The sequence below is a fragment of the Rhopalosiphum maidis genome, chromosome 4, assembly GCF_003676215.2.
Source record: "Rhopalosiphum maidis isolate BTI-1 chromosome 4, ASM367621v3, whole genome shotgun sequence".
Lineage (NCBI taxonomy): Eukaryota > Metazoa > Arthropoda > Insecta > Hemiptera > Aphididae > Rhopalosiphum > Rhopalosiphum maidis.
The window spans coordinates 11,387,051-11,410,969 of NC_040880.1; the positions used below are offsets into that span (position 1 = coordinate 11,387,051).

The 23,919-nt window shown below is 27.5% G+C and overlaps 4 protein-coding genes across 5 annotated transcripts in view; 1 reads left to right on the plus strand and 3 right to left on the minus strand.

Moving 5' to 3' along the window:
- Positions 1-288: 288 nt before the first annotated feature.
- Positions 289-3,413, minus strand: LOC113560411 (pre-mRNA-splicing factor RBM22). The gene is made up of 8 exons (XM_026966270.1): positions 3,244-3,413; positions 3,109-3,173; positions 1,945-1,998; positions 1,696-1,872; positions 1,541-1,627; positions 1,262-1,476; positions 947-1,090; positions 289-880 (listed from the first exon to the last, which is right to left on the minus strand). Exons 2-8 carry the CDS (start codon positions 3,160-3,162, stop codon positions 466-468), a joined length of 1,146 nt encoding a protein of 381 aa, XP_026822071.1. The 5' UTR covers positions 3,163-3,173; positions 3,244-3,413; the 3' UTR covers positions 289-465.
- A 115-nt stretch (positions 3,414-3,528) lies between these two features.
- Positions 3,529-4,465, plus strand: LOC113560414 (kxDL motif-containing protein CG10681). Of its 2 annotated transcripts, XM_026966272.1 has the most exons (4): positions 3,529-3,624; positions 3,754-3,931; positions 4,011-4,210; positions 4,285-4,465. In XM_026966272.1, the coding sequence occupies exons 2-4, from the start codon at positions 3,786-3,788 to the stop codon at positions 4,386-4,388; spliced, it is 450 nt and encodes a 149-aa protein (XP_026822073.1). In that variant the 5' UTR covers positions 3,529-3,624; positions 3,754-3,785; the 3' UTR covers positions 4,389-4,465. The 2 variants fall into 2 exon arrangements, with proteins under 2 accessions (XP_026822073.1, XP_026822074.1); XM_026966273.1 differs by lacking the exon at positions 3,529-3,624 and having other exon boundaries at positions 3,634-3,931.
- Positions 4,466-5,343: 878 nt separating this feature from the next.
- Positions 5,344-6,900, minus strand: LOC113548683 (coiled-coil domain-containing protein 103). The gene is made up of 4 exons (XM_026949693.1): positions 6,442-6,900; positions 6,227-6,365; positions 5,867-6,144; positions 5,344-5,794 (listed from the first exon to the last, which is right to left on the minus strand). The coding sequence occupies exons 1-4, from the start codon at positions 6,573-6,575 to the stop codon at positions 5,632-5,634; spliced, it is 714 nt and encodes a 237-aa protein (XP_026805494.1). The 5' UTR covers positions 6,576-6,900; the 3' UTR covers positions 5,344-5,631.
- A 4,601-nt stretch (positions 6,901-11,501) lies between these two features.
- LOC113560461 (calbindin-32) overlaps positions 11,502-23,919 on the minus strand; it is a 62,788-nt gene continuing 50,370 nt past the window's right edge. Inside the window, exons 7-12 of the mRNA XM_026966342.1 lie at positions 21,819-21,902; positions 21,525-21,580; positions 21,281-21,326; positions 15,490-15,546; positions 12,043-12,114; positions 11,502-11,696 (exon numbers count right to left, since the gene is read on the minus strand). Coding sequence (XP_026822143.1) covers positions 11,538-11,696; positions 12,043-12,114; positions 15,490-15,546; positions 21,281-21,326; positions 21,525-21,580; positions 21,819-21,902 — 474 coding nt within the window. The 3' untranslated portion in view covers positions 11,502-11,537. The remainder of the gene's footprint in view (positions 11,697-12,042; positions 12,115-15,489; positions 15,547-21,280; positions 21,327-21,524; positions 21,581-21,818; positions 21,903-23,919) is intronic.

Sequence of the window (23,919 nt, forward strand, 5' to 3'; positions counted from 1 at the left end):
TTATTTGTTTTAGATTGTGGTTTAATTATGTAATCAGAAAAAAAAGATTTACCAGCTACATTAAATTACAAGGAAACTATATAATGCATAAATTCACCAAAGACTAAAAAGTTAGTCAATAAACAGAATTCTATGACAGTCCTAAGTAAGATATATCAAGTTATATTTCTTAATTACTTTGTTGATACGAGTACTTGGATTAGAAGTTAGGTTTACCAGGTCATGATTGAGTTTGATGTTTCACCCAAAACATAATATTAAAGTAAATACACAATAAAAACTACGTAATTGATGTCTTTTAAGAATTTTATTAGTTCAGCAAACATGTTTATAAGTTAAAATTATATCTAAATATGATATTTAAATTGTGTAGTTATATAATAATTGGGGATAATTGAGTTGTCTGTTATACTTAAATCATAGAGCAGAAGAATGTAAAAAATGAATTATAATAAAAAAAAAGTTTCATTTGCTTGTACCAGGTGGATAAAGAGGTGTTGACATATACGGCATACTTGGGTGAGGTAATGTTGGCATGACAGGTATGAAAGGAGTAGCAACAACAGGCACAGTTTGAGGAGCAATGTTGAAAAAATTGTTTTGTAACTCAGTGGGCAGTGGGGGTAATGGAGCAGGTAATCCTGGTGAAGGTTTCATTTTGGTTTCTTTCATAGCTGCTATACTAGTGGTTTCTTTATCTTTACGTGCTTGAGCATGACCCCAACGAACATTCAATTTATGTCCACCTAATGTTAAACGGCCATAAGTGCTCTCAGCTGCCACTTCAGCTGCAGCTCGTGTGGTATATTGAATGAATGCGCAATTCTGATGAGCTACATGAGTAATATTTCGAATTTCTCCGTATTGATAAAATACATCCCTAAAAATTAAAAAAACAAAATCTTTAGCAACTATTATAAATTGAACATTTATTATAAAAATTTACCTCAAATCTTTTTCTGTAGTTATGTCATTCAGGTTACCAACATAAAGTGTTGTGATTGTTTGATCCTCTGGTTTCTCTAGTTTTGGCATTTCACTGGCTCTGTTCATCATTTTTTCGGCAACTGGATCATTTACACCATAATATCTAAAAAAAATACAAATACAAATATTTCAGAAAAGAAGTTACAAAAATTAAAAATCTAATAAATTTCTAAAACATTTAATGTAAAAACTTTAAAATCCAGTAGTAAAAATGTGTAAAACTAGCACATTTTGAGAGCGTCACAATATAGTGAGATTATTTATAAATTATTACCTGTCTTTGAAATTCTGATTCGATAATGGATCTTCTGGGTCTGTAGGTCTTTCATGACGGTATGGACATTCTTCTCCTCGTCGACATTCACCTTTCACCCAAAATGAACAAATGTGTGGTCTGTTACGTTCATAATAAGGAGCTTTACGAGCCATTTTAGCCAATACATCACTAGCATTCTGACATTTTCCACCAGCTTCATCCATCTTGGCTAACTAAATATAATAGATAAATTAATTTATTAACACTTTAGGTAAATATAAATTTAAATTATTTTACTTCAGAATCCATGTTTTGAACAAAATATTCTTTGTTAACATCAGACTTGGGAATTTGTTCTTTAATTTTTAATGCAGCATCTCGAACCTATAATCAATACAAATTTCAAGTTATCAATATATCAAATTAATCGACTAATAATTAAATAAATGTACTTGTAAAGGAAGTCCATATTCAAGATCCAATAAACATGTCTGGCAAGCATTTCTTAGACGTGCACATGTTTGACATATTTCAGTTTTCTTGAAACGCATTCTAGCACCTGGGCACCAACGGAATACTGTAAATGGTCTTGCACAAACTTCACACTCCTTGCCATATTTTTCTTTTGCCTAAAAAAAAGCAGGACAGCAAAAAAATAACAGTTATAAAATTTCAAAATTATTTTAGGTAAATACACTTACCATTCGCAAGTAAGGGCTATCTCCTAAGCATGTTTCACAAACAATTGGAAAGTCCTAAAACAAATTTAAGACATTAGGATATTTTGATACAACTAATATCATTAGAATTCATCATTGGTACAACAAAATTGTCAAAAACAGTAGATACTTATTGTAAATGTTTATTGTACAAATCTGTAAATTTTAAACACTAAATTTTTGTACCTATTTTTAAGTTTGTATTACCGCTGTAACTGTTTAGGCCTAGTCTATGGCGGCAACAAACAAAATAGCATATTGTTATTTGATATAACACAAAATAATATTTGATGTTGAAACATTATTTTAAAAATAAAAGCATAGGTAATTTGAATACATTACGATCTTATGAAATAATACCAACAAAATAGTGTTTAAAATGAACCAGTCGTAGTTAAGTATATAGTATATTTATTCATAATTAGTCGTATCTCACAAATGAACACTAGAACCACTACCTAAATTAAACTTAATAACAAGAATTATTTATACAAGATATGTGGAAATATCAACAATAAGTGATAACAGCCAAATATTATTAGTTATTAATATGTTAATTTTCCTGTCATTAGAATTCATATCTGAATTTAACCTTTTAGTATAACACATTAATAAATACAATAATGTTTTATTGGAGAAAAATATCAATGTATAGAATGAGGAGACAAATATATTATAGCTTATGGGTGTCAAAACCCTTAATTCAACTCTGCCTATTTTTCTAATAAGTAATTATAAAAATGACTAGAAAAATACTTGGTTATGTAAGTCATGCAATATATATAATTATATAATATATTTTATTTCTTACTCATAAAACTATAAATTGATAAAAATATGCAAGTACATGTGTTAAAACTTTAAAAGGACTATTTCACCTATTCAATATATATACGGTGTACTTGCGGCACACATTAACTTTTAATGTTAATGAATCATATAAAATATCAGATACCTACAGATTATAACTATTTAATTATCAATAAAAAAATTCTTAACAGTCTAAGTAAATTTCTTCAAATTTAACACATTCATATTGCTGAAATTCAAACACTTAGTAATGGTAACATGACTTATCAAACCATAATTTAGACTTCGCTAAAAATGTCATGTAAAATACTCGTAGATTGTGAAAAAGATACTTACGGAGTCTTCCCAATTCTGTCGATTATAAGTGTTTGTTGTTTTCGACAGCGACATATTTGAAAACGCTGATGATCAAACAAAACGAAACAATACATTACAACATTATTATTATTAAATACAATCTTGTTGACTTACTCGATCGATTTCACGGCTTGCTGTGATTTATTTTTAATGGATAAGAACAAACATTAATTTATAACTATTAACTATTGAAAATGTAAACTCAAACTGTGTCAATCGTAATTTGTGAATTTGGCCTTTAGGTACACAAAACTACAGAAGACAAGACTTTTCAGAAGTCAGAACCTCAAAAAGTTGATAAGAAATCAAAGACGCTACATTTTTTATTTTTACCACGGATGTTATAGATGTAGATAGTAATGTATTATCTCTAAACAACTTACTACTGTCCTGCGAATTATTATTATTATTATTGTAACATTGTTATGATGATTTTTAATTTTTATTATTATTCATTATTTACTACTACATAAAAAATTAGAATTGACTGTTTGTGTAAGTTCAATAAATCCTGTCAATCCTAATATTTCGTTATCGAATCTTGATTTAACTGTTTACATATCTAATATGGTTCGTTTCAGTTCTTTATTCCTGTAGTAATTATTGTCTATAAATCATTTTTAGCTCTATACGAACATCTGACCATAGCATCCTCGATGGCAGACACTACTAGCGAATTAGATGAAACGCCGAGCATCGAGTGCTTTCAGAACTATACCGCGCCCGAGGTGTTCATACAGGGTATAGCCGGTATTGTAAACCAGGAAGACGTGGAGTCCATGATCATTGCCCAAAAAGAGATGTAAACCATTAACACAGCATAAAAACTTTGAGTTCATTATTTATTCTGATGGTGTATGTGTGTTTGCCTCTGATTTAAGGTTGCAGCGTTTTGAGAAGACCAACGAAATGCTCACCAATTGCAATGCGTTATCTATGAGTCACCTAAAAACCACAAGTCAGGAACTAAAGAAGCACACTCAAATGTTGACAGAGTTACGCAAAGACTTAGATAGTACATTTAAAAGGATAGCCACGATCAGGTCCAAGATTAAAGTCCAATATCCAGACTTCCAAAAAAGTAAAGATTATATTTTTGTGATTCATTGTAAACTTAAGGCGTGTGTTACTAATATTATTGTTGATGGTTTACAGGTATTTTAGAAGAAAAGCAAAAAGAGCTAGAACAAAAGCCTGCTGATAGTTCATCTAGTGGTAGCGCAAGTACCGCATCTCCGTATAATTCCGATACAAATTAAAATTCATTTTTTATTTCATCAAAATTTTTAGTCATGATCTCAGTAAATTTATCATAACAATTTTAATATATGCTGTACAGTTTGATTATTTATAATATATTATGTTTATTATTTGTTTCAAATATAAAACATATTTGTTAAATTTCTTAGCTTGAAATATTTTTTTTTATATTTTCTTAGGTATATTGGTAAAAGATTAATATTTAAGCTAAATGATAAACTATCAATATTGAATAATATACTATAACTAATAATATTGGTAAAGATAGCATTACTGGTCAAGCAAAATAATAATTCAAAATAATATCACAGAATATAATCAGATTTAAGAAAAAATGCAAAACAAATTTTAAAATTTCAAAGTAGGTACATTATGTAAAGTCAAATAATGTGTGATGTAGTATATATAATTATTAATTATTAACAATTAGCTGTTATTAAAATATTTTTATGTTCAAATATTATTGTACTATCATCAGTTTTTAATCTTAGTACTATTATATTATGATCAAGAGAATTGATGGAAATACAAAAGTAAAAAGTATAAGCAATTTATGATAATTAATAAATATTTAAATTATAAAAAAATTATTTTGATACATAATTATAAATTTAACAAATAACAATAGTAAATTGATGCTCTTTGTTTTGTTCCTTAAGTCAGTGACTTAAATTTTAATATCATCAAAAATATTTTTTTACAATACTGAATTAATAATTTAGCTTATTATTTTTTTTGTTTACTAAATAATGTATTATACTTCATAAGATAGGTCTTTTTATATGTTTCAAATTATAAAACAATACTAGAATATTAGGACTAAAGGAATTGATAGATGTCTTCAGATTTAACTATCAACTAGATCATAATTTGGTCTTAAATATTATATTTTTGTAATAATGAATACATAAAAAAAACAAATACAAATTTTTGTCAACATATTATAAAGCAAAATAAAATGATAACCAGTATAATTATAATATTATATTGGGAGTATAATCAGTCTTTCATAATAAAAATAAAATAAATAATACATATTGCCACAAATTGTGTGATGGGATATTTTAAATGGGATGTTATAAAGAAATTGCATCTGTGATGTGACCATAATAACAGTCGTTATTTTATTCTCCCGCTATAAACACTTAAAATGGTAAAAGGATTTATGTGATATGTAGGTAAGTATAAGGTATGGAGGATCAGGAATATATTCACTATTAAAACTGAACGATCGTTATTTGATTAAACTTTATATTTTCTCCTTAGTGTACTCAAACTCCATTCAGTCACTCCTTGTTCAGCCAAATCTTGTTGACCAGACTTGAGACTCTCCTCTAGTTTGTTGAACAGATTACACAATGTGTCCAATTCAGTTGAACTCAAAAACTCGATGGCTAATTCAAATCTAAACGAAAAAAGAGTAATTAATAAAATAGTAGTCTACAGTAATATTTCACTCTAGCTGAGGTAGACATACCTTTTTGTACCGGTGATCACATCTAAAAGTCTGGTGACTGCAACTATATCGGGGACACTATTTGACGGAAATATAAGTAGTGTTTCGAAGAGTTCGACAAGGATAGATGGAGGTATCTCTTCGGTATGAAACGTAGCAGCCACATTTTCAGCACCATGTAAACTCAAATACTTGTACCTGTGTTTGGCTGTGCTAAGACGATGGAAACTCAAAATAAACTCTTGGACTATTGGAGAGCAAGCGCTCGGTATGTTATCCTTGATGTCAACATCGGCGACCTAACAGATGAAAATAATAAAAACAGTTTGCACATGAAACAACGTACACGGTTGTAGATTAAAATCGTTGTCAGGTACTCACCACAAAATCAGAACTCAGCTGCTTGCTGTCCTGCATGTTGTGAGTTGCCACTACGTTATTCCACACCGCGGAAGGGTTGCTCTTGCACTCGATTTCTTTCTTGGATAGCGGACGCAAATGAGCCGCCTTGACGATATCACTGCAAAAGGTGGCGTGCGTTGAAAACCTATGTCTGGTGTGGGATTGCCGCCGCGGACGAGAAGCCCGAAATTTACCTGAACTCTTGGTAAGTAGACACGCTCTTCACGGCCCTCAACTTGGCGTCGTTCTGTTGCCAGTAACGCACGTCCTTCTCCACATTGTCGATCAGTTCATCTTCGAGACTCTTGAAATCGGCAGATGAACCCATTAGTGCCGGGACGGGGGATGTCGTCGGCGATGCTAGTGGTCAGCGGTCGAGGGGTACTTCCGCTATACACCGCGAACACAGGGTGCGCCAAAGCAGCACTCCGTACGATGTGTTTTTTTTATTCGCACTCGATAACAAAACGATTACGGTTGTCTTTTGTCCATCGACGCTCTGCTACAACCACCGTCCGCGGTTGTCAAGCGCTTGGCAGCAGCTATCTATCTATATCGCTTGTCGAAATTTGATTACCTTTTCCTTTTTCCGTCTCGCGGTTCGTTTTCTCCATGAGCTGCTCGTTATGGTGTGCTCGAGCGGGTCGCGCGGCGTTGTGTGTTGTTTACGTCGGTGGCCCCGTCGCCATGCCGACCGTGCCCAGGACTTGATAGCAGCGCCTGCTGCGACAGGACAGGTGGTGGCGGCGGGTGTCAGGATCCCGAGTTTACAACACTACGGTATCGAGATCAAAAAACCGCATTATACGTTTCGGCCCGGGAAAACCGTACCCGGAGCTTGCTGCTTTCGGTGGGTGGCAGAGACTGGCAGTGCGGATTTGGGGCGTCATGTGCATAGATCCTGTATATAGATATATATATATATAGGTACATATGTATTATAATCAGCAAACGTGGTGTTATTAATTTATTATTCTTATTATTATAGGCATTAATGTGCCAAGTCAAAAACGCGTAATATATTGTGTAAAATAATTGACAAAAACATCATTTGATTAACAACTATAATAATACTATCGGTATAGTATATATATAAAAAAAAAATAGAAAAGTCCTTACCTATTTTATATTTACAAAAAATAATTGCACCTATAATAATATACAATATAATATCTGCTTTGATTCATTATAATTTATATAGTCATAATAAATCGTAAAAATAATCCACAAGTCTTCTGTGCATTGTATAAAAAATAGTTTTTTATTATAATAAATAGAAAAATAGAATATGCGGGCCACAAAACCGAGATACTGGATGTCAACCGTGTTGGATATGATATGCATGAATTCATGTTTAAATTTAATTCAACAATCCCGGTGGTATTGCTCTTATCGCGAACTGCTTTGTTTCAAAGGCAATCATTCTAACAATTGAGTCGTCTTTTTGTAAATGAAGACATGAAGTTATCATAATATGGAGATATTATAAAACCATTCGCTATTCTTAAAGCAAGATTCTAATTTCTAAAATTAAAATGGTTAAGTTAATTATTATGTACAAATATTTATTATAATAATATGGTTTATATTGCTATTATTATAAAAAAAATGTTGTAAAGTATTACTTAATTTTCCAAATCCAAACAAGAGTTTTAATTTTGTTTTATTAATTATGGTTCATTAAAATTTTGGTGGAAAGTCATTGACATTTTTCCTAACTTAACTACCTTAGTTATCAAAAAGTTATAATATAAATCGTCTTCATCAGAATTTAAAATGTTTTTAATCGTACCCATATGGGTTATATATTATTTATGAATCTATCATGATTTATCATTAAATGTCAAAAGTTTAACACATCTATTACAGTGATATACTCTATTTTAGGTAATAGGTACGCTGTACATTTATTGACATCCGCTGAAAGCTAAGTTACATAGCTATTATTATTATTTATTTAATCTAACATACCTATTAAATTATTTATTGTATTCGTTGTAGTGTCTTTTAGTATTAAATTTAAGTATAGGTTATAATTTTGAACTAATTTTTTTTAACTCGTAAAGAATAATTTTAACGTATAAGGTATCTATAAAATAGTATTTATGCTTCTGTTCGTACATAGTATAGTGACGATATACATTTTTGAAGGGATTGCATTTGTTACACAGAATATAAAGTTAAAAATAAATTATAAAGAACATCACAGAGTACACAAAAGATATTGTATGCACTCATCGTTAAAGTTGTATAGATGATCTCTTTGAATTTTAAATGCATTTAATATATTATGAAGATATACATATAAAATGCTATTTGTTCTGTTTTAAAATATATTTCATTCATGGTTGTAAAAGCTTTACAGGTATACGACTATATGACTATACGAGACGCACAAAAACCATCCTAAATTTAAATTACTGGCTTCATATTATACCTATGCCTTGCAGTTACAAAAATGACCTTTTAAAATGTAAAGAATGTTGAGTTTAAATATAACAATAATTATAATTATTTACAACTAACATTACACTGAATTGTAATGATTAATAATAAAAAGTATATATATATATATATATATTTAATACACTTTGATATAAAATGTATATGCTATGTGAACTTATAGTTAAATTATTAAATTTAATTTCCTCTTCTTTTTGACCAATTTGTATATATATATTAAACTTCTTCATAAGTAATAAGAATTTTTCTATACTCTGCCATTAGAGAAAGAACATTACTGTTAAAATATTATAAACCAGTAAATATATTTGAATTTTGAGTTGCTTGTGATAGAAATTATATTTATTAGACAATGTGCAATTATGTACAAGTATGATCCTCCATAGACTGTAGTGCAAATAGTGCACACTGCAATACTGCATAGAATCAAGAGTGGAACACATTGGTGTACAACAGCGTTTTCCAAATGGTGGGTTGCGACTCACTACCAAGCCACGAAAATATAATACCGGGTCAGAGAATTTAATAAAATTCTCGTATTAAATCGTATTATTGAACATATTATAGTTTGATAATTTGATATAATTAGTAACTATATTGTAATTATTACATTGTTGTTACAAATTAACGCTTCAATTTTATTATAAAATTCGACTGAGGACATTCAAATGTGTTTTATTTTGTATTTTTATACAATGATAAATATAAAATATTTTGGTGGGATACGAAGGGGAAAATATTAATAACCGGGCCAGCTCAAACAAGAGTTTGGGAACCGCTGGTCTACACTATATACACATTATACAGTTTAGAGTATAGTGAGATGGTCTACATGTAGCTAGGATTTTATTTTATTTATTTATTTATTTATTTTTTTTTTTGGGGGGGAGGGGTTTAAATAATTTTGAAATCAATTTTTATGTTCATTTTTTTACATGATTAAACCTTTTGTTTTTTATTTTTAAAAATTTCTTGCGAAGTTCAGATCCCACGAACCTCTGGATACGTGCCTGTGGGTGGTCTACAGTTCTACGTCATGATTGCAGATAATATGTTCACAGTTTTTCAAATAGGTGTAAAATATAAACTCACAGTAATGTCATTTTACTCTAAAATCATATTTTCAAATTCTTGAGTTTTTATGTACTAAAAGAGTGTCTTAAGGTGATGCAAACTTCTGGTTATTTTTTTCAAATAATAATCTCCCCTTTCTATTATAAATTATTTAATGGATAATGTAACATATCAGACTTAAATTTCAAACGAAAAGTTTATGAGTTATTTAACTTGGTTGTTTGTGATCTAACTTAACCTAAGGATTATAGATTCATGATAATGAGTTTGAAAGATATGACTATGGTGATTTAAACTCATTAGTGAATAGTAATTTATATTTTGAGGACGCCATATACTCGCATGTGTTGTCTGTCTTACTAAAGTAAATTATAACAAATTTCCGTTCACCACATGTTGTGATGTTGGCTTTAATAAGGTAAGAACATTATCTAGAAATGACATATCCTTTTATTGATATTATCAATTTAAAGTGAGTTATGAACATTTTAAAGTTATAATATTGTGCATAGCTTTAATTCACTTTAAAATGACAATATCAATAAGAGTATTGTCATTTTCTTGATAATATTCTCATCTTTAAATTCGATAATAAATAAATTTACTCTAAAATTAAAGCTAACATTACAAAATGTGTTTTACTGAACGCAAATTTGTTATGATGTTCGTTAGTAATACAGAAACAACATATGCGGGTATGGTGTTCTCTTAAACTATTAACATTAATAATTTATAAAAATCGTTCATATACTAGATCAAACATTTTTAAGAACTGTTATATCCTTTAGTAGTTTAGTATAAACATTTTATTAACCGAGAAACCAGAGAAACTACTTATTTGAATTTTTAAATTGATTAATATTTTCAAAAACATAATCCAAAAAATAATTTATAGTAAAAATAGAGTCCACAATGCTGTAACTTCATCCCCAATATAATAGTACTATTATATTTTAGAGTTAAAAAAATAATTAAAAACTACACGCATATTCAGTTATAGTTATTATATTATTTGTATATACGGAAACGAGTTATAATAATAAAAGAACACTTAGATTTAAAATTTTAAAATATATGTACGTTTAAACATAATATAACTATGTATATCTACTGCACTAATATCAGAATATCGGAAACAATCAATTAAAATAACACTATAATGAGTAACGGCTGTTTTAAACATTTAATACTATTCACTAAAATAATGACTACTGTATAATGTTAATAAGTTAAAAATGAATACAATTTTAATCATATTATATTAATAGGCTATGATAACTGGCCTATAAAAAGTAGCGTATTAATTATTTTAGTATAGTAGATCTTTTATAATATTATAGCATCTATGCATGCTATAAAAACAACTGTTAGGTATGATTATTGTTTTATATTTACCTCTGGAAGAGATGATTTTTTTTTTAGTTATTAATTAAAACGAAAATCGAAAGACAAAAGTGCAAGTATAGTGCAACAAGAATGAAATTCTTAGCCATTAACCTAATATTATATAATATTATTATGGAATGGAAATTATTGCTTCCGAGTTACAATGATAATAACAAAACAAAACAGAATAATATTCCTACAGTTAAAATTTAAAACAACAAACGTACTTAAGTTTAGTTAATAATAATATCAAAATAACAACAAATGCATACGGATTTCGTCACGGAAATACGCAATAGTGTGCATGATTACTTATTATTATTATTTTTTTTTCTGCATACGACGATTGGTTGGAGTTTAAAAACAGTTATTCCTTTTTAGCGGCAGAGTCGTCCTCCTGGTTGTGCTTCGCCAGTGCAAGGAGTATCATTGTCAACTCTTTCCTGTTGATTTTCCCGTCGTCGTTGTAATCCACCCCTCGCAGTATAGTTTCCTCGAAGTCTTGCAAGTCGTCAGCATCATAATCCTACAAAACCAACAGTGAGTAATTATAACATTCTGTAGTATACCTTTCTGGTAAGTTTATAATATTATAACAACACGCGTCATAACACAATACACCGGCGATGACAATTTCATTAAGTCTATACAGGCATTATGACATTATAGGTATAAGAGGTATTATATAGGTACCTAATACCTATATACATATAAGTGTATAAAATTGAAGAGTTAATATAATATTATTGTTCTAAGGACCTTGCGAGTAGCAATATGCCGTACACTATAGGCGTATTAAGTATAAGTATGTATACATTGTGCATGCTGTAAACACATATAATAATATCGCATAATATTATAAAATAACAGACCTTTTTAACCAGCTCGAGCAGATCCTTTAGAAAGCCGCGAAGTTCCTCGTTTTCAATCGTGCCATTGTTATCCTGCAAATAATTATGAGTATAGGCGCTATATTAGACTTTTTAATTTCAAAACATGTGTACACACGTAAAAATGTTGTAGAATACAACAACTGTGAAACCTCCTTTAACGGACACCTCTAAATAGTGGATACCTTCAAATAGTTTTTTCGAGAACCGGGACCCTTTTCACTACGTCTCATCTATAGGAAAACCTATAAATACGGGACACTACCTAAATAACGGAGTTTTTATAATTAGATTTTGATAATTTTTATCGTAATATTTTCTAAGTATATTTATTACAATGAACATTTTGCATATAATTATATACTATTATTATTTATCTTATCTATCATAGTATTGGCCATCACATTCGGCGTATCCGCTAAAAAGTTTTTTAAATATTTTTATCGTCATGTGATGTTGTCCTAATGGGAATTTGTATTTAATCGTATTGTAGGTTTTAAATAAAACACCGTCTTTTATGGAAGTAAATTGTTGTACGCAATGGCCAGTAAGAGAAAACTGTTAACATTAAAAGAAAAAATTAACATTTTTGAATTTCACATTTGTGCAACAAAAATATTGGCGTTCGTGCATTATTACGTTTGCAGACAAATTTGGTGTTAGTAAAACAAAAACCGTGGATATAATTACAAATAAACATATGTATGTATCATGTTTTAATATTTATTGATATTGTACATTTTTTCATTCATCCCAATTCTTTTAAATAGTAAAATAAATTTGGGTGACTGAAAGTGTCTGGTATTTAGAAGTTTCACAGTATACATTATATTATTATGAATAATGTCTATTGTCTATAGTTTAAAAACTAAACAATGTACGTTAACGCAAGAGCGCACTTGCACTCATGAGTTCTTATCTATTCTTATCACGTTTATATTGTATATATAAACGAAAAAAAATTCGGTAGAGTTAAGACCATATTATTGTCAAACGACCAAAACCACAATGGACATAATGTAAAAGTAAAACGTTTGGACTTAAGCGTATTATCGGAGAGGCGTGTTTTGACTTGCTTTACCATACTTCTTAATCTATTTCATTCATCTTGATATTCACATATATCCGTTAAAAAAAGCGACACAGTAAACTTTTAAAGTTATTAGGATTTTGAACAATTCGTGTGCAGCTATGTGTAAATCACAAGACTAAAAATACAATATATTATAAGTAGACGGTAATAATGGTTTTGGTTTATATAATATTATAGTCGGTTTTTTAATACTGGTATTATTCTCTGACAGTTATAATTAATTAAATTATTTTAAAAGTCTTATTTTATGTAAAAAGTTTGTCAAATAACTTAGTTAAAAATTAAAATATTAAATAATTATATATATATATGTATGTATGTATCTTGACTAAAAATGTAATTATGTACCTTTTTATCAAATAATTTAACTTAAAACCATCTTGGTATAAAATTATTTTGAAAACTTTTGTGTGAATTAAATATAATATTTAATACATCATATTTAGTATACAAATATGCAATATGTACCTAATATGTTTTTATAGTTATTACGAAATAATTTTTTTGAAGTAATTTCTGTAAAACAAACTTGTAAAGTAAACAAATAAGTTTTTAGTAAAAATTAAGATCTGTTTCATTAAATAAATGTATATTATATTATTCGTGTTAGGTTTTATATTAATATTAAATTACATCAAAAAACAATGCATCAGTTATATGTAATTATAATTTATAAAAAGTCACAAGTATAAATTAGTATAATTATTAATTATATTATATCTTCAGTATATATTTGTTCATAAAGTAATGCATTTTATTTATGTTTTTTTTTTTAAATGTTTTTCTAAATGTGGACTATCTTGTCTAATGATGCAGTAAAATTGTAAGCAACAAAATAAAAATCGTTTTGCGTGAATACATTTTGACGTAGTTTGAAAATGTTTGTAAGCAATAGGTTTTTTTTTATAAAATGTTCTTTTATTGAGGAATTTTTATTCGGAAAATAACTTATAAAATCATGTCCATAATATTATTGTCACTTATTGCGAAAGACCATTTTGGTAATATGATACCTAGTAATATAGTACCTAATATGATTATACTCGTATCCATTACAGATCAGTTCATTTAATACAATTTTTGCAATGTTTTTATTAAATTTAATAGCTATTTGATGAAACTATAATAAACTCTTGAAAGTGACCTATTTTTTTTCAGAAAATCAAATATAGAAGTATGATAATAGTACGAAAATGTAAAATATACACAATTCTTGAAAAAGAAATGGTTCAATTAAATGGCTTTTTTATTTCATATCGAAATCAAACTCGAATCATCTATAGATAGATAGTTTACTCCAACGATACGTAATTTATTTCACCGAAAAAGTATATCCTGTAGTAGTTTATAAATAGTTATCTGTTATATTAGATATAAATAGTAAATAAAAGTTTTTTTTACTGAAAAGTTTTATTAAAACAACTTTTTGTGATAATACTATGGTAGTATCAGTTAAACGGGACACTGACGATTTTGTTAGTTCAGCTATAGCCTATAAGTAATCCTATTATTAATGTTTTTATTATGAAAATCTTGAAGTATAAATATTTACAAAAAAAAAAAAAATAAAAAAAAAAATACTTATTGTATACACTGAATATAAATTTATGTCATTTAATATTTCGAGAGACATAAAGACAGATAAGAAAAAAATCCACTTCGTTATTAAATTATGTAGGTACCTACTTACTAATAAATATTTTTAATGGTTAATTTGTTTCTTGCAGCCTTCTCAAATAAATGTACCATATAAAAGCCATTAACCTTTTTATATTGTGCAGTGTAATTTAATTTAAAAGAAATGTTTTTCATACCATTTTTGTGTCATGTTTTAGTTTTAATAAAAAGCTCAACCATAGGTTTAGATATTACACAGTTCAATTAACCGCTTAAGTCTTTAAGATGTCTTAAAGGTCACTAAAAATGTGCTCTGTCTCAGTTTATTTATTTTTTTATTAAAAGGTTGAAGAAAAAATAAAAAAGTAAAAAGAATAATAAATTTGATTATAAAATTGTATACAAATATGTATAATCATACAAATAATTAATTTAAGATAATATTTTGAATTTTTAGGGAATAAATTAAATAAAAAATTTAATATTTTCAAAGTGAAAATTGAAAGCAACGATAATGATATTCTGATAATTCTGATATTTGTTGCTTTTAAACAATTAATAAAATAATCATTTGGACTTTTGATACTTGCTATAGTTAAATATAGTTCAAATAATTAACATACTCATACCTATTTTATAAAAAAATTATAATGTCTAGAAATTATTCAAAATACAGTTAATTTTGTTATGATTCATATTATATATCTATATATACTTACTCGATCATACAATGAAAATACTCTTTCGATATCATCCTTTGTCAATTTTGTTGCTCCCTGTAATCAATAAATATTTATGAATGAATAATAAGTTTTTAAATTTATTAATGAATTATAATATGCAAACAAGAATTAGTTTTAAGGTATTTGCATATTAATTTAATCATTAAAAAATGTTTACTATAAATAATTGAACATTGTCCTTTATGGTTATAAATAATTAATTATAACCATACATTTCCATAACATAATAATAATGATATATAAATTATTACTCTTGACGACAAAAAAAAGAAGAAATGTTTAGTATCTAAGTATTACTTTGATTGGTAGATATTATTATTTTTTATCTACATAAATATTTATTTAGTGTAATATCGTAAGTAGTAAGTCATACTAAGAATGTGACATTTATTCAAATTAAATTTATTAATACGATTATATAATTGTATGAGTAAAAATAGATATTATAATAGATGATAAATTTTTGAACTATTGTTTATATAAAAAAAAAATAACAACTCTGTATAGGACCTGAAGAACTCGGGTATTTAAAATAGCAATAATTATATCAAGTAAAGGTTTTAAGTAATTATAAGGAGTGATAATCTACCTATGTTTATCAAAAATTTATTTCTGTTTAAATATTGCATGGCTGGAGATATTTTTTTTATTTTGAAATAACTAAACCTTATTTAGAATATATTTTATATTATTGCGTATGCTACTATTAATTATAATTTTTAATGTACACAACGAGTAAATACTGTTTATTAGAAAAAAGTAGGTTCGGTAGTAGCTAAATTCGTGTAATATTCTTTGAAACTATTATAGTGAAGTATGATGTTTGAGCGTAACGACAATCTAACCTTTAACGGTAATTAAATTATTAATTATTATCATAACAAAATTAATAAAATTTCCCATTTTTATAAAATTTCATTTGAATAGAAACTACTAGGGCACTACGGCTATATAATAATTATTTATTATTAATAATTTGTTTATCGTATTTATTTATCTTTATTGATACAATTATAGATCAAACAGTCCCGTATTAGTATCCCAGTGTGGGCCCTTCTACTTTTAAAATCTACCATGAAATCTGATCATAGATACATTAGATGATCACAGTATTACTGGTGTATTATAAAAATGAATAGTATTAGTTATTACCAATATATAACTTGTATAACGTTTCCTACACATTTATTTTAGAAGCTAATAAAAAAAAAAAACATTCTTACACGTTTATTAATAGTCATATATATACTATACACTATAATATTGTATATTTGTATAGAAAAATCTAGATGTAATGAAATATGGTCATCGAGTACATGCCATAATATGCCAACTATTAAAAATTCTAAATAAATGTCAGAATTTGAACAAAATATATATTATTAAATGATTATAGAGAGGTGTGCATGCTTGGGGAATCACTTTGTATATGATTAATGGAATTTTGTGTACACACCAAGTAAAGCTTCAATAATTAATTGCTATATTAGAATATTGACGTGTGTCGAAATGAATGACATTATAATATGTATAATATAATAAGTAAATATAACGTGTGCGACTAATTGACGCGTGTTGACATGTACACGTCTGATTCACACGTCTTATTAAAAATTTATACTTTAATACAACAAATAGCTTTTATTTAGAAATCATAATAAAATAGAGTAAATGAATAAAAAAAAAAAACTGGCTATGATTCCATGAACCACTGAGTACAAAATTACAATAATTATTAGTATCCATAACATAATTTTTAAATACATATAAATATTATAGTTATATTGGATTTTGTAGTGTTGAGTTAGAAATATAACGATAGTAAATAACGCGTTATATTGTTACGTCGCTACTTTTTTTGTAAGATGTTACTTAATTTTGTTAAAAATTTAATTAAAATATAATGAAAATTATTGTTGATATTTAATTTATATATTCGTTCAAATTTTGACTTTGATACGTCAACATTTCAGAAAAATTATTTACTAAATAATTTGAATAAGAGAAATGGGTAGTTATTTCAAAAATAAAAATTAGCATTTTCACGGGACCCTACTAAAGTATTGAAAAAATTTCAAGAATTTAAAAATATGATATTTAAAAGCATATTTCAAAGTTTTAAAAATGAGATTTTGAATAATAATTATTAATAAAAAAAAAAGAAGGTGAGCATTTTTAGGGAATTACCTTTTATATAGACATATAGTTTTATATTTTATTGATTATCACGATTGATGAAATAAATTAGAGAAAAACGTGTAAATCGTTTTTTTCAACGTAAAGGCGAAAAATAAAGCAATTCCATTACAATTTTATTTGAGCAACGAGTACATAAGTAACTTATTACTTAATACAATTAACTTATTCAACACTGTGAATTTGTTTCGAATACTGTTTTACTATATTTTACGATTAACCGTGGAATTATCGCGAAAATATGGTAATTAAACCGATGGTTCTATATAATAGTAAATTTAAGGTTAGACTTCATGGCGAGGTTCATGATTTTACATGTTTTTCTAAGGTCCTATAATAGAATTTGTTTCTATATAAATTCGTTTTGTGATGTAAATGTTCAAAATATCATTATAATTTATTTTTAAATTTTTATTTAATGCAGGCCATGTATATTTTAGTTTTTATTACTTTTAACTCTTAAGCACACATTTAACGCATTTTGATAAAAACATTTTATAATGCATTAACGGGATCTGAATTTGAATTTGATCAACTGTATTTTAAAATAGATAATGGGAATAATTTATAAATTATCGGTTAATTATTATGGTAAATTGGATATTGGTACCTATAAAGTTTAAAAGATGGGTATCTAAATTAACTTACATTTATAATTAATAATATAGTAATAAATTAACTTTTAACTTTTTTTAAAGTTAAACTTTATCGTAGAACTTACTAGCAACAAATAGATACAGAGTCGTTGTATCGAAAATTTAAAACAAATCATACCGTCGTTTAATGCAACACTCTTAATCAAGTATTGAGCAAGGAATTATTAATTAATATATATATATAATATACTATGATGAATGAATATTAAAAAGCATATTTATAAATACATTTTTATTTTTTGTTCATGTTTAGTTGTTGGTTTTATTTTTTAATATACAAAGTGGGAAAAAATTAAAAAATATTATGTCGATGGACCGTGAAAATTGTTTACAAAAATATGATTGTATTGATACGAAAGTGTTTATTAACGCTTGTGACTAAGAGACACTAAAAAAAAAAAAAAAATGGACTTATGAACTTATTGTTCGTTACAAAATCGTCTGACGGACTCGTGGGGTGTGGAAAACTAGAAAATTGAATTTTATTCTGTCCGAAGTCTTGCGTCAAACATAATATATATATATATATATTGTACGTTAAATAACGCAGTGGCGCCTTGACGGTGTAGGCATAAGTAGGTACCGCCTATACACAATAATATATCTCTCGCCGGATCGATATTTTTGAAGAAAAAACGCTAACACTCAGTGCCGCGTATTGTATACTCGTCTCCGTCTGTCATATCCGGACCCGATTCAGTAACCCAACACTCTCAGACCTCACTCCCGATCACAACACCTTTTGACCTCGTGGCTGTTTTATTGTATATATATATAACTTATATATAATAAGTTCGCGTATCAGACGTTTCGTTGTGCGCGCGAGAACGTCGAAAACCGGGAAAAAAATTTTGGCAAAGGAGTCATTTATCATTACAGGCGCAGACATAATAAAATTATTATTATTTTTTTAATTTATCCAAGAAAATTATGGTCCTCTCGTAGTATACCTATGAAGAAATATCTGATAATATTATTTCTTAATATTATGTTAGTTATTTTTAAGTGTGAATAAAAATAGTTATTCTGGTCTAAAAATTTAGAAAATATAATACAAAATCCCTTTTAAGCGTTCATGATAATATTTATAAATATTAAAAAACAAAGACTTCGTTTTATTTTTTAATTGTTTGAAATTTGAATATTTCCAAAATTGTAATGAATATTATTTTAGTTTATTTATTAACATTTTTTTTTAATATGTGCATTAAAAAAACATTTTGTAGTTAAAGATAGACTACGAGACCAGACCACTCTTTCTGCCATTAAGCTGGACTTGATAATACTCGAAAACACTACCACTGACATTGTATCATAGACACGTAATCCGTGTTTGAAACCTTTGTATTCTCGCAGATTAATTATACTACGTGCATAATATAATACAGAGTGATCCAACAAGCATACTTATCCCTATTTTTTGTTCAATAATAAATTCATTTAAATTCTAGAGATTTTTTTGTACTACGTAAGGAGTGACCTATTCCTATACAATACTTGATTTTTTCAAAAAAACTCGCCTTTTTGAGTGTAAATTATTTATTGGATAATATTAAAAAATATTGATACATCTAATTTAAAATTCGAAAGAGTAGGTATTTAGTTATTAAAATGTCTATACCAAAGATAATAGTCCTTAAAATTGGTTTTACAAAAATATAAAATAGATGTAACATTGGATCTATAGTATTGATTATACTTGGACCATTTTTAAAATAAATTATATGTACATGTTGACATATTAATAGATATTAGTTTTGAGATGTTTATATTACCGTATTATTCACCAAATATTCCAAACGGCAAACCTATTATTCTTAGTACACAAAGTCAAATAACTTGAAAACTATTCGTTTGAACTTTGATTTTGATACGTTGACGTTTTCAGAAAATATTTCAGCTACAATAAAAAGCGAGGTATATATCTTCACACGACACTTCTTAAGTAAGGTACCTAATATGATAACTAAAAAATTTTAAGCTATGGTTTTTAAGTGAATATAACAATTTAACAATTCAGATTTTGAAAAGAAGGTGAGCATACTTGATAAATTACACTGTATATATCAACTAAACTGACTGTAGGTATATATGTACGAGTAAGGGTAGTGCGCACAGTACTTATAGTTTTTCGCATACAATAATAATAACCGTATGATATGCGTATTGCTATAGTATCTATTATTATTTTTGTTATCGTGGTCGTTTATTTGCAGGCAAAAGTTAACGGATATAAACATATATATTTAAATCGTACATATAACTACGACGAAGTCGTTCGCGCAGGAGTCGAGGCGCTATCCTTTTTCTTGTATATTTATTGTTAACACGCGATTACGGTACGTAATTTCGTTGTTGATTTTTTTCATTATTATCGTATTCACCTACGTAGTCTGCCCGACGTACCGTACAGTACACGTACAGTACCTTTATGTACAAGGCAAACATATATTTATATATTAGGATTTTCTTTAGTTGAAGAACACTCATTATTTAATTTATTATTGTCGTTCTTGAACATATTTTTTGTTACAAATAACTTTAAGTCGTTACAAAACGAAATTTGTTGACCAACATTGTGTAATGTGCTCTTATACCACTTTGTTTTTTCGAACGTGAAACACTCAAAACTCGTAAACTACTTATTCAAAATTCGTAAATTAGTATCCAGTAAAATACTCTGAAAAATATACTGTTATGGAAAAACAAATTTTGTTAACACTATTACAACAAAAATAGTAAAATATATGCAGATTTTTTCTAAAATATTTTTTTGTAACACTTTAAAAAGTTAAAAATATGTTCAAAATGGTTGATAAATATTTAAACAATGAGTGGTTCAAACGAATCACCTAGTAAAATATAATTTAAGACGCGTGTACAATAATAATATTATTATACATAGATATACTCACTTTGAACACTTGCCGGCACAAAAAGTTCTCCTTGACGGGCAACAACCTTAACGTGGATAAGGTACAAGATTAATATTTTACGAACACTGTAACGGCTGTGCGCGCACCGCCGCCGCCGAATCGATCAAAATCAATATAATATTATCGATGAAAATCGTCGATATCTGCGGGGGCGGCCACACAGCGCGTTTATTATTTATGGTGCGTGCTTATACTACACAACAACATACAACTAAACACTCACTTGGCCATCTCAGAAAGCTGCAATTTCCCATCCTTATTTGAGTCGAATACTTGCAACTAGAGAATAAAAGTACACAACATTAATGTATTAGTGGCATGGCGTGAATAGTGTCGATAAACACGACGATTATTTATCGTTCGTTGGTTCGAGGGCAAAATAAATGTATAAAAGTAGAAGCCAAAAACAAATACACGCGAGATACAAATATAATGATATATATATAGGTAGGTATCATATAGTTTCGAAAGCTACTTTAATTATAAAAATGGTGTGCTACGTATTCGTTAAAAATACCATTGTATCGGTGTATTCGATGAGTTTGTCTTCTGACACGTCATTGATTTTTTTCGCTTCTTTCAGCAAATCTCTTAAAAAGTTCTGAAATCATAATATTAAAATTAATTACACATATATTATATAGATATATTTCTTTCCTAAGTTATGATGTAATTGTATTAATTTTTGAACTCATTCGATACGATATTTTTAGAACAAACAAAAGCTTGTCGACCACTTAGTTTTGTGTCAACATTTTATATAATATGAGCGAACGAAAAACCCCAAAGTTAATATTTGTCACCACCACAAATAGAACGTCCTTATCTAAACGGTAAATCAAGTTAAAAGCTTCTGATTGATTGTAATAAAGTGTGTAGAATAATATATATGAATAGGCGAGTTTGTGTGTGTGTGTGTGTGAATGTTAACTGTAATATCATCTTTTGTTAAAGTTAAAGTTAACATTTTTTTATTTTTGGATGACATTTTGTGTTTTAATATACAGAGTGATTTATCAAGAATGATCAACCTTTTTTATAAACATGTTCAAATTTCTGTTTTTGGAAATTTTAGCTATTTATTTTCATACAAACGTTTACCTTATTATAATCCATGTTTATAAAATGATTACTTTGAAAATATTGATGCATCAAAATTGAATTTCGAACGAGTATATTATATTTTATTTTTCGTAAGGAAGTCTAGAACGAGTAGTTTCTGAGTTATTACAATTTATATAATATAATAGGTTAAACGTTAAAGGTTCAATATCTACATAAAATTTAATATATATAAACCTATGTAATATTTAGTATAATACTTGTTAAATTTGGGTATATTTATAAACTGTATAATTTTAATAAATTAATATTGATTATCTTAGTTTTGAAATCAACATAACCTTATATTATCATCGCTTATTATCGTGACTATCATCTATAGTACTAAAAGTTTAATAATTATTCAGAAACTCTACTCGTTCGAATTTTGATTTTGACACATGTCACACATGTTGTATCACCACAGAACACTTTTTAATCGTATAAACAAATCAACGTCCTTACCTTAGGTATACTAAAATATTCCAAGGTGTATTTATTTTTTAAAACTTTGAACATTATTAACGTTAAAACAGTTTAAAATAGAACCATTAGTGTAATGTACTCAGAACTTTTTACAAAATATAATTAATTACTATAAAAAATAAATATGCGTGTATCATTGAGTACAATAACAAGAAGTGTACAAATATTACGCGTGTGATATTTGTAATGTTTGTAAGTAATAATGTAATTTTAGGTATAAATTCATAATGATGTTGAATATTACTTAAGATCGACTAATTATTATTATCCATCATAAAATATTTTTAGTCATGTAAAGTTACATTGATACAAATGATACAATATGTTTACAGATAAATGTGATTTCTGAAAACCAAACTAGACGATGTATAAGTAACACATCTCAAAGACTCAATAAATAAAATAAATTCGTATTAGATTCCAAGCGCAGTGTGTAGGGAGAGGCGAAGATGTACTATTGATTTTACAATGATTGTATGTTTTTTTTTTCAGAAAACTGTTTAGCAAACAGTATGAATTTTCCAAATTGTGCAACCTCTGTATTCGTATCAAAAGTTAAACGTATATTTCACTTTAAGGAGTTAGTTTTTGGCATTTCCAAGCAGTTTAAATATGTAGCCAAGAAAGAACAAAAATACAAATATACACAAACGTACGGTAACCGCATGATATCCTGACCATTTTATTTGGAAACAATGTTAAGATACTTGTAATTTTATCAAGGTTATTGATTTTTTTTTATAATTATACTATACCTTGCAGTGAGTTGTGTGAAATGAGACGAGTGACCCTACACTAGAATACTATGTATTTGTATTCGACCGTATCATAATACTGTTACATTTCTTTCTTAATAATTTCAAAATGTTTATTTTGGTATATATTCTATTTATAATAATAAAGTGTATCTTTTTCATTCCTTATTGTTTGTTAAAAGTTAAAAGTGCAAGCTCACGATTTTTAAACGGAAACTATTATAATTAAAATTTAAGACTCTCCGCAACGGGATTATTATTCTCAACATTTTTATA

Excerpts from the sequence above, each read along its gene's own strand:
- LOC113560411 (XM_026966270.1), bottom strand. The coding sequence starts at position 3,162 with ATGTCGCTGTCGAAAACAACAAACACTTATAATCGACAGAATTGGGAA. Across the intron at positions 1,091-1,261 it reads AATCAGAATTTCAAAGACAG|ATATTATGGTGTAAATGATC; the intron begins GTAATAATTTAT and ends TATTTTTTTTAG. Across the intron at positions 881-946 it reads ACTACAGAAAAAGATTTGAG|GGATGTATTTTATCAATACG; the intron begins GTAAATTTTTAT and ends TTTAATTTTTAG.
- LOC113548683 (XM_026949693.1), bottom strand. The coding sequence starts at position 6,575 with ATGGGTTCATCTGCCGATTTCAAGAGTCTCGAAGATGAACTGATCGAC. Across the intron at positions 6,366-6,441 it reads TCTACTTACCAAGAGTTCAG|TGATATCGTCAAGGCGGCTC; the intron begins GTAAATTTCGGG and ends CACCTTTTGCAG. Across the intron at positions 5,795-5,866 it reads GTGATCACCGGTACAAAAAG|ATTTGAATTAGCCATCGAGT; the intron begins GTATGTCTACCT and ends TTTTTCGTTTAG.
- LOC113560414 (XM_026966272.1), top strand. The coding sequence starts at position 3,786 with ATGGCAGACACTACTAGCGAATTAGATGAAACGCCGAGCATCGAGTGC. Across the intron at positions 3,932-4,010 it reads ATCATTGCCCAAAAAGAGAT|GTTGCAGCGTTTTGAGAAGA; the intron begins GTAAACCATTAA and ends CTCTGATTTAAG. Across the intron at positions 4,211-4,284 it reads ATATCCAGACTTCCAAAAAA|GTATTTTAGAAGAAAAGCAA; the intron begins GTAAAGATTATA and ends GATGGTTTACAG.